The sequence below is a fragment of the Acomys minous genome, assembly GCF_964271855.1.
Source record: "Acomys minous genome assembly, chromosome: 12".
NCBI lineage: Eukaryota > Metazoa > Chordata > Mammalia > Rodentia > Muridae > Acomys > Acomys minous.
The window spans coordinates 105,699,905-105,715,460 of NC_140493.1; the positions used below are offsets into that span (position 1 = coordinate 105,699,905).

A 15,556-nucleotide genomic window follows, 5' to 3' on the forward strand; every position below is an offset into this window, starting at 1 on the left:
ATACTTTGGGGGTCTAACAGTTGCAAATTCAGAGCCCCCAAAATGTTTCTGCGCAGCCCTTAGAGATGGTATGTTCTAGACCTTAGCATGACTCAGTACAAGCCAGGAGCTGGTGAAAACAGATTGACTTTCTATTCAGCTTCCTGTTGAGGAGGTCTTGGGGACAGGCTTGACAACTGGGGTCTCTGACTCCACTTAGTGCTCCATCTAGCCGGTGTGTTCAACCTTTGGATATTGTGACAAAAAGAAACTGCAAAAATATCTCTTAATGTTTTAAATAAGCTTGTGAGGTTTGCACTGAGAGGCGTTCATAGCTAGCCTTGCCACACTTGGGCGGTGCCTGGACACACCTTAATGGAGACAGAAGTCAGACCTGTAGTAGGACATTGTGGCCTCTTGGCATAGTCACCTCTCACTTCCGGTCAGTCCAACCTTTGGATATTGTGACAAAAAGAAACTGCAAAAATACCTCTTAATGTTTTAAATAAGCTTGTGAGGTTTGCACTGAGAGGCATTCATAGCTAGCCTTGCCACACTTGGGCGGTGCCTGGACACACCTTGATGGAGACAGAAGTCAGGCCCTGCAGCAGGACACTGTGGCCTCTTGGCATAGTCACCTCTCACTTCCGGGTCAGCTCCTATATCAGCCCTGCCCTATATGGCAGCCTTGGCTTCCCTGCAGCCTGCAGAATGAATGTCGTTTGCTCAGCTGGTCCCGCTAGTTTTCAAGGCTATCACTGCTGTGCATCCTTCTGCAATTTTAGCGTTACTCTCTCTCTCGCATCACAGTGTGGGCGTGTCACAGTGCCAGAAAGGGTAGACCGTGAATTTGTACCATTTTCTAATCCACTCCCACCTCGTACCCCCCACCCCACTCAGGGTAGGGTGCCCTCCTGGGCCTGTACCTGATGATGTAGCCCTTGACAATCCCATTCTGGTGGCTCTCGGGGGGTGGCTGCCACTGGATCATGATGGACTGGTTGGTCCGGCCGCTGGCGATCACGTTCTGTGGAGGGGCCGTGGGGGGCTCCTCAGGGAGGGAGACCCTAGGGGAGCAAAACTCAGCAAGTGTTGGCTAGACATTATTTTTTTTTACCCCATCTACACAGGTGTACAATAAGTGACAGAGATGGCCAGCCATACTGTATACTGTCCCAGGTAATTCTGGACCCTTGCTGTATACTTTTGGATAGCTCAGTTAATGTCTCTGAGCTTCTCTGCTTTTATGAATTATTGCATTTATTATTATTATTATTATCATCATCATCATCATCATCATCATCATCATCATCATCATCATTGAGACAGGATCTTACTTTTCAGCCCAGGGTAGCCTTGAACTTGCAACCTCCTCCTGCAGTCTCCTGAGCGTGGGATTTCAGGGACACGCTACTGTGCCTGGCTTCTTAATTGTTTTAGGAATAGGAGTTATCAGTCATTTTTCTACAGGCTTTGGGGGTGGGCCTTACCTAGATTCTCTTGCTGGGTGAGCAGAGCCCCAGGGTTGGTGGGTGGCCATGGTGTGTGAGTGGGAAGGAACCCCAGCCCCAGCCTGCCTTCTGAAGCCAAGCACCACATTTCTTTCTCTGGCATGGCCGGGGAACGCTGTGTTCCGCCCAAGTATATTTTTCACACCACTGACACTTATCCATTAAAAACAAAAGTTAATTATTTTTGATGGATGTCTTTCCCTTTTTGTTTATTTTTTTATGCTTTTGCTCTCTGATGGATAGCTTCCCAAACAGTCCTGTCTGCTCCCAGCTTTTAAAGTGAGGGTGGTTTAACCTTTCTGTGGTGACTCAGGGCTATTAGCACAGAGATTCCTGACAAGGACAAATCGGTGCGGAGCACAGCCGCAGGCACAGCACAAGAGGGCAGGGTCTCCTGGCACGTTGAGGGTCCCTGTTGTGATTCTGACACTTGCCAGGGCCTGAGCCACTGCTAGTTCAGTGTACCTCCTGGGGGCCAGACCCAGCTGGAATATAGTAAATGCTCAGGAAGTAGCTCTTATTATGTGCGTGTGTGTGTGTGTGTGTGTGTGTGTGTGTGTGTGCGTGCGCACGCGTGTGTTCCAAAGGCACACATGCCAAGGTCTGAGGACAACTTACAGGAGTTAGTTCTCTTCTTCCACCATGTGGGCCCTGAGGACTGAACTCTCAGGTCATCAGGTTTGGAGGCAAGAGCCTTTACCTGCTGAGCCATCTCACCAGGCCCACTTTATTGTTTGTTTGAGACAGGGTTTCTCTGTGGAGCTCTGGCTGTCCTGGGACTCACTCTGTAGACCTTGAACTCACCTGCCTCTGCCTGTCAGGTGCTGGGAATAAAGTACGTGCCACCATACCCATCCTACACCCACTTTTTTTTTTTTGAGATCTGGTCTCCCACTGACTTCCAGTTTGCTGCTTTAGCTGGACTGGCTGGCCAGAGAGCCCTGGATCTGCCCATCTCTGCCTCCTCAGCATCAGGACCACAGGCATGAGCCACCATGCCCAGCTTCCTGCAGCTGCTGAGGTCCAGAGCTCAGGTCGCCATAACTGTACAGCAATTACTTTACCCACCAAGCCAGCTGCCAAGCCACACTGCTGTTGTCTTTTTGAGACAGGGCCATACTCCATAGCCTAGATGGCCTGGGACCTGAGTTATAGCCCAGGTGAGCTTGAATTCATGACTCTTCTTTAGCCTATGGTACTTTGTCCAACTTGGAAGGCATCTTTTGAAGAGCCACGTGCACAGCATTGGTGCATATACTGTGTCACAGCCATTCTGATTTCTTTCTTTCTTTTTTTGTATTTGTTTTTTGGTTTTTCGAGACAGGGTTTCTCTGTGTAGCCTTAGCTGTCCTGGACTCTCTTTGTTGTAGACCAGGCTGGCCTCGAACTCACAGCAATCCACCTGCCTCTGCCTCCTGAGTCCTGGGATTAAAGGCGTGCACCACCACGCCTGGCCTGCCATTCTGATTTCTTACATGACAACTGATTTTCCATCAGAGGTGGCTGATTTGTACACAAGGGAAGCCCATTAGAGGTAGCTGCTTCTGACTCAACGTAAGCCGAGTGGGGTCCAGCCTCTATGTAAATGTGTTAACCGCAAGAAGTTTTGATGTAGGTTGCCTATTTGTCCTTGGCGGCCATCACCTTGTAAGAGCTTGTTCAAGGATGCCCACAGGGTCTGGCATCATGTTTGGAATTGGCCACGGATACTGAGATGCCCCTTTTCCCGCTGGACCTTCCTGTCCCTAGAACCACGGTGGAAGCCCATGGGACTAGGCAGACTCAAGGGTGGCAGGCAGGTGGAGTCCCACTCGGGGACACCTGTACCTCTCACCTTTCTGTGTCCTTGCTGAACTGTCCTTTGCCCACATCATTGACAGCGCAGAGGCGGAACTGGTAGGAACGAGCGGGAACCAGTCCCTTGACCATCACTGAGGTAGCTTCTGGGTCCACGCTGGCCAGGAGAATGGTCCATGGAGCATCTGTAGACACATAGGATTAGGGTTAGAGGGGACATTTTGTGGGTGGGAGATGAGACACATGCTCCTTTAAAAAAATAACTTCAAAAATCCATTTTCTGTTGTGTGCCTATGTGTATGTCTACGGGTGTGCATGTGCCATGGTGTCATATAGAGGTCAGAGGGCAACTTGGGGCAATTGGGTCTCTCCTTCTAAAATGTAGATACCAAAGACTGAATTCAGGCAATCAAGCTTGGCAGCAAGTGCTTTTACTGGCTGAGCCATCTTGCTGGACCGCAAGTGATGTGATGGATTTCATTCCCAGCTCTCTCCTTGGGGCTGGCAGGGAGTGAGCGTCACCCTAACTTGAGCCAGTATAGGTCACCATGTCAGCTTTTTTTTGGGTCCCATTCACTTATGTTGACCCAGGGGTTGGAGGGAGCTGGAAGTGGAGAGGAAGCAGGGGTTCATGGGAACTGAGGCGCCTCATCTTGTCCCTTGAATCAGGGAGCGCCGGAAGAGCTGCAGTGAGGGTGTCATTCCAATCACACCTGCTGTCATGGAGGGTCACAGTGGGGCACGTGTAAGAACAGCAGCTGTCTGTGAGGCCTCCGCTGTGCCAGGTCCTACACAAGCCCTTCCTCTACATAGTTCAACCTTTTGGCTTTGAACTCATGACTCCCTTGCCTTGGCCTTCCAAGTGCTGGGGCTACAGGCTACAGTCCCATCCGGGCTCCCCTGTGCGAGTCTTGCTGGGAAGTCATAATAACCTGCCAGCTGTTTTGGGGACACTCGTGGTCCTGGAAGCAAGGCCACTGCCCCTTTTACACACAAGGAAACCATGGGTGCCCAGGGGGAACATCTGTTCTGCTCAGAGATCCAAGAGGTGTATGATGGGGTGGCCGATTTGCACAGGTGATCTTCCCAGATCCTGCTCCACTTCGGCCAGGCTGTGTGGGGACATGGGGAGGTGATAGTGGGGACCTTACTGTTTTCTGACATCTCCAAGATGTAGCGCATCAGTGGGCTGTTGCCATCGAAGGGTGTGGCCCAGGTCAGGTTGATGGCACGCCTCTCCACGGTGCTGAGTGTTGCCACAGGGTGCTCAGGAGCATGGGGAAGCTGCCTGGAGGATGAAGGAGAGATCTGTGTGGAGGGGCCATCCTGAGTGCCATGCTCAGCCGGCCATCAGACGACAGCAGTGCTGCACACTCCGCGAGGCTTACGTTTCCATGACACTGCGCACTAGATCGATGTTATATGGCATGCTGTCCTTCATGGTAAAGTGGTCTTCAATTTGTTATGAAGTAGAAAATGACCTTGAACTTCTGATCTTCCTCCATCCACCTTCCAAATCTTTAGACTACAGGCGTTTGCTGCCTAGAAGTCATTATTGTTTTCATCTAAGCAGCTGTGATAACCCACAGAGGGCCTTCAACAAGATTACCATGTGGAAACTCACTACTGCAGAAGCTTCCTAAAATACACACACATACATATATAAAAGGAGCTCAATGGAGTTACTCTCTAAGGGCACAATGCCTCTTCTAGGTACCAGCCTACATTTTTATAGGCTATCCAAAAAAAAAAAAAAATCCCAGTGCCATGTATGTATGGCGTATCTTTATTCAAGTTGTTGGTCAGTGGGATTCCACACCTTTCTCTATAGCATTTTTGGCTGTTGCCATTTCTCTTGTTTACCTTCCAGAAGTTGGTGGTAAGACCTCACCGCTGAAGACACCATCTTTTTGTGTCACAAAACATGGAAAAATCAAGCTGCTACCAACCCTCATCCCTGATAGGTAGCTTTTGTATCTCTGGAGGGTTCAATATATGCTATCGAGGGAGAAAAATTATCAGTGGTCTTCCCCAGCTGTGAGTTTGAAATCTACAATAAAACTAGCCTGGCAAGGTATACCTACCCACCGCTGCAATAGTGGCACAGATGTTGTGGGAGTAACCAGTTACTTTCTGCTTGGATTCAAGGCCTGTTTCACAAGGTGGGACTCAGGCCTAGATGCCATTAAATGGGCTTAAGGCCTGTGGTCATGGGGGAGAAGCTAATACCATTATTGTCCTAAGTAGACATAGAAATTAACTGCCTCTTCAGTTTTTATCCTTACACTTCTGTTTTTGGTTTTTCGAGACAGGGTTTCTCTGTGTAGCCTTGGCTGACCTGGACTCGCTTTGTAGACCAGGTTGGCCTCGAACTCACAGCGATCTGCCTGCCTCTGCCTCCCAAGTGCTGGGATTAAAGGCGTGCGCCACCACACCCGGCTCCTTATACTTCTGGATCAGGGCATCTTTCAGTCCTCACTAGAGAAGCTACTCTTTGCAGTAAATGATGACAATTATAGAGACCCGTGGCTGGTCAATGTGCAGAGAGGAAGAGACGACCATGAAGTGCTCAGCTGTAAATGGACCATCTACATCAGATCATCTTGGAAGTATGAACAAGACCTACATAAGACCAAATCAGCCAAAATCTCAGCGTAGAATGGCTCACGAGTCCCTCCTGTAGCTAAATATATGGCTGGAAACTGCTGGCTGCTGGCTGAGAAAGAACTAATTTTCTTTAGGGATGTGATCCCACCAGTAGGCGGTACCATACCCATGCCCATACAGGCACGTCCGCTAAGTGGACTCAGTAGGTTTAAAAGCAACGTACATGAAATGGAGAGGGAAAAGTTGTCGGGGTATGAGGAGGAGTAGGAGGGGGAAATGGAGGGGTAGATTTGATCGATATACACTCATATGCATGTATAAAATTCTCAAACCATAAAAGGAACAATAAAAAAAGATTGCCTATTGATATTCCCTCATAGGAGAGGGAGGGTTGGTTATTAGACCCTCACCTGAGGTCCCCACCAGTCCCTCCCACCCTTCCGTCCCCAGGGGCCATGTAATCCCGTCCCTGCTGCACATGGTCTCAAGTGCTGTAAATATAGGGTGGAAGGTTAACTGAGGAGGGGACTGCATCTATGCAACTATGAGGAAGTTTGCCGTCTGTGCTGGAGTGAGACATTTTGGTGATGTAGCTGCCTTGGGGGGGGGTCACCCATCTTCCTGAAAGTAAGCCCCGTAAATTCACTGGTCCAGCAAGCTGGACTTGGGTAGAATCGTTCCTTTGGCATCTTGGTGCCCTATCTGGACTGAGTAGATGTTTGCATCTCCTGAGTCGTCTCTCTGGAACTCAAGTCCCATCTAAGGCCTATGCAGATTTCTGCTTTTGACAGGGGTGTCCCTGAGCTGAGAGAAAGTCCTAGAAGGATGTTGAGGAGGTGTCTTAGGGGACTTGGGAGGGCCTAGTCATACATAGCTCTTTGTCATGGCCAAAAAGGAGCTGGTTAGCTTTGAGGACCTCACTGATGTTATTACCCATATCCTTTTTTGTCCTCACCTGACTCGCAGGTGGGCGTTGCGGGAGTCATTGCCACCAGCTGATAGGACCCGGCAGGTGTATGTGCCAATGTCTCCTGACCAGGTCTGGGAGATGTGTAGGGAGCCGTTTTTGTCCAGGCGGATGCGGGGATTAGTCTCCACAGCGAGGGTGGCCCCATCCTTCTCCCATGCGTACCTACAGAGGGGGAGGACAGGGGAGTCAGTGAAAGGAAGTCAGGGGTTTCTAGGGTGGGCCACACCCTAGCCTCCTCCTGGGAGGAATGTTCCAAAGGCAGGCGGGAGATTGTTAGGGGCCTCACAGAGGTTGCCTTTTGGGCCTGGGCTTGTGGGCAGGGAGCAGGGCTTGGGAGGAAGGCGGTCCCTGGAGAGAGACTGGAAGTCCATCACTCCTGTGGCGGGTGCTGGCTCCAGGAGCACTCAAGCAGCAGGTTATTACAGGTCATTTACACTTTGGGTTCAGATCTGGGTCAAACCGTTGTTACCTTTGGCCAGGAGCCATTGCAAAACAGCCACTGGGAAAGAGCTAGCCAGAGGGATTCCTCGGAAGATGTTAACAGATTACAGCTGGTGAAGGACTGGACTACATCTTGGAATTAGTTCTATGAGGGGAATCCTTAGATCGATGCATCACTGTGACAAATTGACTTTAGTGTAAACACACACACACACACACACACACACACACACACACACACACACACAAACCACTTTAGCTTCATCCAGTTGGAACAAAGGGAGACTTGAGAAATGACATACACGCTGGCGCATGACAGTACGAAATACCTCCTCTAGAGTTGTTAGGGAGAAAACAGTCATTATCATTGTCACGGACACATTCCAAGGGCTGGTCCCATGGAGGTGAGACGCACAGTGCCCTCCAGGGAAGGTGGGCTATAGTTCTCAGAAGGGCAAGTTGCCACCTGGGGACAGTAGCAGGTCAGTCTCAGGGTCCTAAAGTTCCTTGCCAACGAGAGTACATCTGTGATATTTTAACCCTGAGTTGGAATTGAAAAATCAACAGAAGTGTATAAACAATTGGCAATAAAAAAATGAGTGGAAAAGGAGGACAAATGGGAAGAAAAAAAATGTTTTTAGTACTGGGAGACTGTGAGTACATGGGAACATTAATCCGTATTTCTAGATTCTTCTCTGGTGCCCTGCTGGTAGACTGCAGAGATACTGTGTCCTGCTGTTAGAAGCTCAGACCACAGGCTGCCCCTGCCACCAGCAGCTTATGGTGTTGTGTAGGTTTATTTAGCCCTCTTTGACTCAGTTTGCCATTTGGAACATGTGGAACTCATTTACTTCATAAGGCTGTACAGATTGTACAGTCAATATAAAATGCTCAGAGGAGTGCCAGACATGGCAAATGGTCAGTAAGAGTTAGCCATTGATGTTTTTATTGAAAAATATATCAATGACCCATTCAGCTATCTCTCTACATACCACTTGGCTGTGCAGGTTTCCATCCATCCATCTGCCCACCCACCATCCATCCATCCATCCATCCATTTATCCACCATCTATCCATCCATCCCATCCACCATCCATCCATCCATTCATCCATTCACCATCCATCCCATCCATCCCATCCACCATCCATCCATCCATCCATCCCCCACCCATCCCTCATCCATCTACTCATCCATATTTAGGAGCCTTTTTTTTTTTAACCCACTCACATACTTAACTTTGAGTTTCCATAGATTCATCCATCCATCCATCCATCCATCCATCCATTCATCCATCCATTCTTGGGGCATGGTCTGATGTATTTTGATGCTAATTACTGCTTGCTGTAATTAGCATCTGGGCAGGGCAGAGGAGATAGAGGTGTGCCTAACATTCTTGGGCTTAGTGGGGAGAGGAATTCTGGGAAGAAGAAGAAGAAGAAGAAGAGGAAGACGAGAAAGAAAGACCACCCTGAGGAGGAAGGAGAAAGACCCGAGGAGGAGAGGAAGAAATTATTAGGAGGAGATGGCATGGGATTGAGGCAGGGATCCCGTGCCTGTCCCACTATGGGAAGTAGTGTCTGCCCTGCCCCAGGTTAACTATTTTAAAATATATCAAGTGTCAATATCTTGACTAATGGCTAGCCGGGCCTACTGATAATACTAATAATACTGTTAATTTAAAAACAATAATCCTATCCACCCATCTTCCATTCACTTACCCATCTAACCCACAAGCCCATCCTCCCACATGTCCATCCATCCATCTGTCCGTCCATCCACCCACAAGTCCATCCGTCCATCCATCCATTCATCCACATTTCCATACATCTTGTTTTTAAAACTATCTTTTCTTAACAAGGCATCATATACTTTTATCATTAGATATTTCCATACCTTGCATTGAAAAAAAAACCCAGATGCAGGGTATCCTGACACAGTGCCCCTGCCCCCTCACCGGCTTGCTAATGTTGGACATATCTCCTTTTCTTCTGCTATTGTAGTTAGTAATGTGACGAACACCTTCATTGAAAAAATGTTTACCTGCGCTCCACGTCTTCAAAGATAAATTATCAGCGGCGAAACTGCCAAGTTAATTTTAAAGGCTTTTAATATAGATTTAGAAACGGACAATAGCAGTCGCTTCCCATTCATCTCGTTACCTAGACAAGAATTGGCCTCGCTAGCATCCGAGGAGTAAACAGGCTTTTCCTTAAATGTGGATCTATTTGCAGAGTTGCTGCTGCCTGAGCTATACCCATGGCAGGCAGGCAGATGTTGTTTGCTTCAGGACTCGTTGCTTCGGGGAGCAGATGTCCCTGCCTGGGAAGCATTTGTTACTGAACTTGAATCTAATTAATAGGTACTTGATTCTAATTAGAAATACAAGGGCTAGAAAGAATAAGCTAGTTGCCCAAGACAAGAGTGTAGGCCAAATCCAGAATGTGGGGTATTCTATAGTGGGCTCAGGGAGTGGTGACCCATTTTATGCTTGTATATCTAAAGTTTTTAAAAGTAAAGATTTATTACTTTTATTTTGTGAGTTTGAGTGTGCGCTTGCATGCACGTATGTACGCACCGTGCTTATTTCTGGAGTTCGTGGAGGATAGAAGAGGGAGACCCTCTGGTACTGGAGCTACAATTGGGAGCTGCCACATGGCTTCTGGAAATCAAGCTCAGGCCCTTTGGAAGAGCAGCAGCTGCTGAGCCACGTCTCTAGGCTCCATGCAAATAAAGTTTTATTGTAACATGGACAGGCTCGTTTGTGGACACATTATCTACGGATAGAATTGAGTAGTGATGACAGGGATCACGTGGCTCTCAAGGCCTAAAACATTTCCTCCTGGCCTTTATAGGAATGGTTAATTGGCCTCTATGTTATGAAATCTGATTTCTGCAATGACTCAATGACACAAAAACCAAAACCAAAACAGAGCTGGTGGGATGGCTCAGTGAGTAAAGGTGCCTGCTGACAAGCAGATGACTCAAGCAAGAACCCACATGGTAGAGAGAGAGAACTGGTCACTCCAGGCTGCCCTCTGACTTCCACATGTGTGCATGCCCACAAAAGTTTTAAAAAAGTAAAAATTCCCTCCCAGCAGCCACAGCATCTTCATCATCATCACCATCATCATCATCAACACCATCATCATCATTATCACCAGCATCAGCAGCATCAGCATCAGCAGCAACATCATCATCATCATCATCACCACCATCATCACCACCATCATCAACACCATCATCACCATCATCATCATCATCAACACCATCATCATCATTATCACCAGCATCAGCATCAGCAGCAGCAGCAGCAACATCATCATCATCATCATCACCACCATCATCAACACCATCATCACCATCATCATCATCATCAACACCATCATCATCATTATCACCAGCATCAGCATCAGCATCAGCAGCAACATCATCATCATCATCATCACCAGCAGCAGCAGCAGATGAGGATGAAAAGAAAGAAAAGCTCCTCTCAACAAACAATGCGGGAATGGCTGGACACCATAACTACAGACATAGCTATACAGTCACAGCCCCATACCTGTCACAACATTTAATTCAAAGTCACTTACAAACCTAAACGTATGATGCACAATCCCCCAGCTGCTAGGAGGTGATGTGAAATCTACGTGGCTTTGCCTTTGGTGATGACTCTGGATGCTACACCGAATGCCTGATCCCAGGGAGAAAGAATCGATAACGTGGACTTTGTCAAAATTAAATTTTCCCACTCTCCTACAGATAGTGCCAGGAGAATAAAAAGAGAAACCACAAGCTGGGAGAATATGTTTGCATAACAAATATCTGATAAGGCAGTGTTATCCAAAATATACAGAGACTTCTTAAAACTCGACCATAAGAAAACAAACAGCCTGATTAAAAACTGGGCTGAAGTCCTTGACAGATACCTCCCTGATGAAGACACACACAGAGGGAAACAGAAACGAGATATTTGCTTCCTAGGCCACGGAGACGTGCAAATTAGAGCAGCCGACGGGCTGCAAAGATGGCTGGCTAGGGACTCGAGAGCACAGACTGCTGTTGCAGAGGACCAGAGTTCCGTTCCCAGCACCACGTCAGGAGGCTCACGATTGCTTGTAACTCCAGCTTCCGGGGAATCTGACATCCTCTTTCAGACTCCATGGGCACTGTGCTCACAAGCATATGCCCCCCCCCCCCCCCCGCCACAGACACACAGACACAGACAGACAGGCAGGCAGGGACATACTTAAAAAGAAAAACACTTCAGAACAGCAATAAGAACCACATCACAACTAGTAGAATGACTAACATCACCCAGTGCCTGCCAGGGAAATATTCACCTATCCAAGATGTACACTACCCCTTTGGAAGACAGTTGGGCGCTTGCTTACCCCCTTTCTTGACAGGGTCTCACTATATAGCCCTGGATGGCCTAGAACTTGTTGGGTACCAGGCCGGCCCAAGACGCACAGAGATCTGTCTGCCTCTGCCTCCTGAGTCCTGGCATTAAAGGTCTGGGCTATCTCACTCCTGGCTTGGGTGGTTTCTAACAAAAGTAAACAAGATGTACACTTAGCCAGGCATGGTGGCTCATGCCTGTAATCATAGCACTTGAGAAACTGAGGCAGGAGCATGATAACAGGTTTCAGCCTACTTTGGGCTACATAACAAGAGCCTATCTCAAAAAGGCACACACACATGCACACGCGCACATGCACACACGTACACACACAAGCACACGTATGTTCACACACATGCAAGCATACATATGCACACACACATGCACATGCGCACACACACACGCACACACATACATACAGTGCATGTGCACATATGCACATACACATGCTCGCGAACACACACATGCACATGCATACACACGTACACGCCTGCCCGCACATACACGCACACATGCATGCATGCATGCACACTTCTACCCAAATCACATTCTTAGCATTATTTTTCACAAATTAAAGTTGAAACAAGTAAAAACAAATAACCTCTAAGTCTCTTTAGCTCATCAGGGTAGAAAATTTTCAGAATTAATCCTGTTATGTAACTGTTAAATCATGTGACCAGTGATCTTACAGGGTCCCCTTTGGCTTCAGATAACAATAGACAATCCTCAGTAAATCAGAAACATGTAAAAAAAATTGGTTACCAGGATGCTCATAATGAGATTTCTTCATATTAGCAAAATTTTAGAAATCATAAAAAAAATGCAGTCACTGTGAACTGGCAAACTGCGTTTCGCTCACACAGTGGACTCCAAACAATGCTGTAATTGAGTTGATGCAAAAATATTTATTGACATGGCACATGGGGCACAGTAGGTCCTTAAGGGAAAGAGATTAAAGAACAGAGAATGTCTGGCTTCCTTAATGGAACTCCAATGTCATTAGTGACGGCGTCTAATTAAGGGGGACAGTTAACTCTATGTGTGATTTTCCTTAATTATTTTTTTCTGATCTGCATTTCCTCCTAAAATGTAATAAATTCATTACATAGTAAAAGTAAAAAGATATTCATTAACAGTCATAATGTCTCAAAGTGGATTGTTCAGGTTCTGTCGAGATCTGGACTCAGACACCAAAGAGATTGTTCGAGAATGGCTGGCAGCCTGCAGCTGCCTGGGCCTCACCCCTGGGGCCCGGCTTTGTCTTGACAACACATCACTTGGGATTTGAGCGTCCAATGCTTGAATGTGAGTGGTTGCTTTGCCCTTCCCTAGCCTGCTCATGGGACCCCGTTGTGCTTTGTAGCTACACTGGGCAGTTTTAAAATGCTGCCCTCCCCACCTCTTTATCTCAAGGCTGCAGAGGGCAGCAGGGGCCTCCACTCCCCAAGGAAGACAGGCTGGACGTGGAGACAAAGGGCTGGCCTTGGGCATCCACTCCGCCAAGCTGCAAAGGTAGAGGTGGCAACGAGGACACAGTTCTTTCTCCTCTCATCTTAAAAAGAGTATGTGACACAGCTATTTCATCCTCAGGTGAGGGTGAGTTCCAGGAAACAGTCACAGGAATTTCCTGTTTGAAGGTTGCTGGGGAACCCAGAGAGTGGGTCTACACAAGCAAAGGCACCCCGAATTCTATTCCATCAGGAACCATCCAGAAAAGTAATAAGATGCAACACTAGCCTTTCTGAAATTGAAACAAGTGATGTTTTAATATATAAAATATGAACAGATGGTTTGGGACAGATGGTTCAGTGGTTACAGCGTTTGCTGTAAGCAAGCACGGGGGCCTGAATGTGGCTCCCCGGCACCATGTGAAAATCTGAGCAAGGCTGGACATGCGTGTTATCTCAGTTCTGTGGTGTGGAGACAGGAGGATCTCTGGGGTTTGCTGGCCTGTTGATCTGGCCAAGCTGTGGCTCCAGGTTCAGTGAGAAACCCTTGGAGACTGATAAAGATACCTGATGCCTGCCTCTCTCTCTCCCCCCCGCCCCCCTCTCTACACACACACACACACACACACACACACACACACACACACACACACACACACACTCACACACACCAGTAAGCACATATGCACAGACGCATACACATACACTCATGCACATAGGCACTTACATGCACACACATATGTATGCACAGATGTGCACACACACAAACACATACACAAGCAACAGAAATAGTTGCTGAGGTGACACAGTGGTCATTTAGGCGTTTTTCAACTAGTGGATGTAGAAAAGATACTACCATGTCATGCCAGAGTGTGACTCACAGTGGCATGGATGTGGGTTCTCTCTGAGGACCCGTTCACGGTTGCTTCATTATTAATTTTTTTCTTTTAAGGAAAAATCGGATAAAGCCAGGACTAGGGATCCTGAAGTCAGTGTGCCTACACTCTGACTATCTCTATGTGACTTCAAGGCTCATGTTTGTGTTCATGCTGTCATGTGACAATGCCCCAGAGGTCAATGCTGACCCTTCATGAGGCATTTCTCAGACTGGGCAGGCAACGTGCTGTCTAAGGACCTAGCTGGGCAAAGCCTGGTGTCCGGCAATGCTGGTGGTTCCTCAGAATACTGTAATACACTACGACCACAGACTGTCTTCTGCTTAATGACCACCAGATGGCGCCCCAGGACACAGTTGTGAGGCTCAGGGAGGCCATGTCTGCTGGAAGTAGGAGAGCCCGCCCCTCCTGGCCTCCGTGCCAATTGTGTGACAGTGTTACTGCTTATTAGCTAGACAGCAACATGCTGGATCATCGAAAGAGGCAGTTATGTGAACTTCCCAGCCTTCTGGAGGTCTCAGGAGAGCACAAAGGGACACCTCCTACTTGTAGCTCACAGTCTTCTAATGGTGTGGGGGTTCCGTGGGTGTCCTTGTTCAGGCTTGGGTATGTGGAAGCTTCGGTCCGCAGAGGCCCTTCTCAGCCTCTGCAGTGGCTTTCAGAGCTATACTGAGCCCTTGAGGACCCAGATATCTAGATGGTTACGGTCTTGACTTCCCCATAGTAGGGAGGGGGGAAGTTCAGTTTGGCATTTTTCCCTTACATGCCCTCTTCCGTGGTCATCCCCTGGGGTTGGCTCCTATCCTATAACCTCTGTCTCTTCTTACCCAGACCGCTGCACTGTGAATGTTAAAACAAGACAGGAAGACCCTATAACTGGTGCTTAAAGTAATTCGTTCACATGAGGTTAGTCAGGGGTTTTTAAAGGTGGGGGAACTTTTCCACTTCTTCACCCTTGGTGCCTTTCTTTCCTTCCTCCATTCTTGTTGCCCCTTTTCTGTGTGTGTGGTGTGTGTGCACAATATGTATATGTGGCTATGTGTTTATGCACAATGGTATATATGCGTATGTGCATGCAAGTGTGTAGAGGTCAGGCGAGGATGTCAGGAGTCCTGTTGGTAATTTTCTTCCTCCTCTAGACAATGTCTCTCACTGAACCTCAGTAGGCTGGAGCAAGCTCGCTCTAGAAATCCTGTTTTTTTGCCCACCCACAGTGCTAGGGTGACAGCTACGTACACAGCTGTGACCTGCTTTGGGAGCTGGGATTTGAACTCAGATCCTTAGGGCAGGTGTTCTTAGCACCAAGCCATCTCCCAAGTCCTCCTCCTCCTCCTCACTCTATTTCTCTGCCTTCTATTTCCTGCCTTGGGACTCAGCTCACACAGTATGGTCCCCAGGCACCCAGCCTCTTCTTCATCTCCCCCCCCCCCCCCCCGCCTTGTACCCAGCTTTGGGAATAGCCTCCGAGGTGAGGCAGAGCCATACTGGTGACATCAACTCCACGATG

General features: G+C 48.0%; 1 protein-coding gene across 2 annotated transcripts in view; it reads right to left on the reverse strand.

The window, feature by feature from the left end:
• Positions 1–15,556, reverse strand: part of SDK2 (sidekick cell adhesion molecule 2) — a 286,136-nt gene that overhangs the window by 74,257 nt on the left and 196,323 nt on the right. For both annotated transcript variants that reach the window (XM_084750571.1, XM_084750570.1), the window contains exons 13-16: positions 6,850–7,026; positions 4,439–4,575; positions 3,325–3,472; positions 906–1,046 (exon numbers count right to left, since the gene is read on the reverse strand). In XM_084750571.1, the coding sequence (XP_084606697.1) occupies positions 906–1,046; positions 3,325–3,472; positions 4,439–4,575; positions 6,850–7,026 (603 nt within the window). The remainder of the gene's footprint in view (positions 1–905; positions 1,047–3,324; positions 3,473–4,438; positions 4,576–6,849; positions 7,027–15,556) is intronic.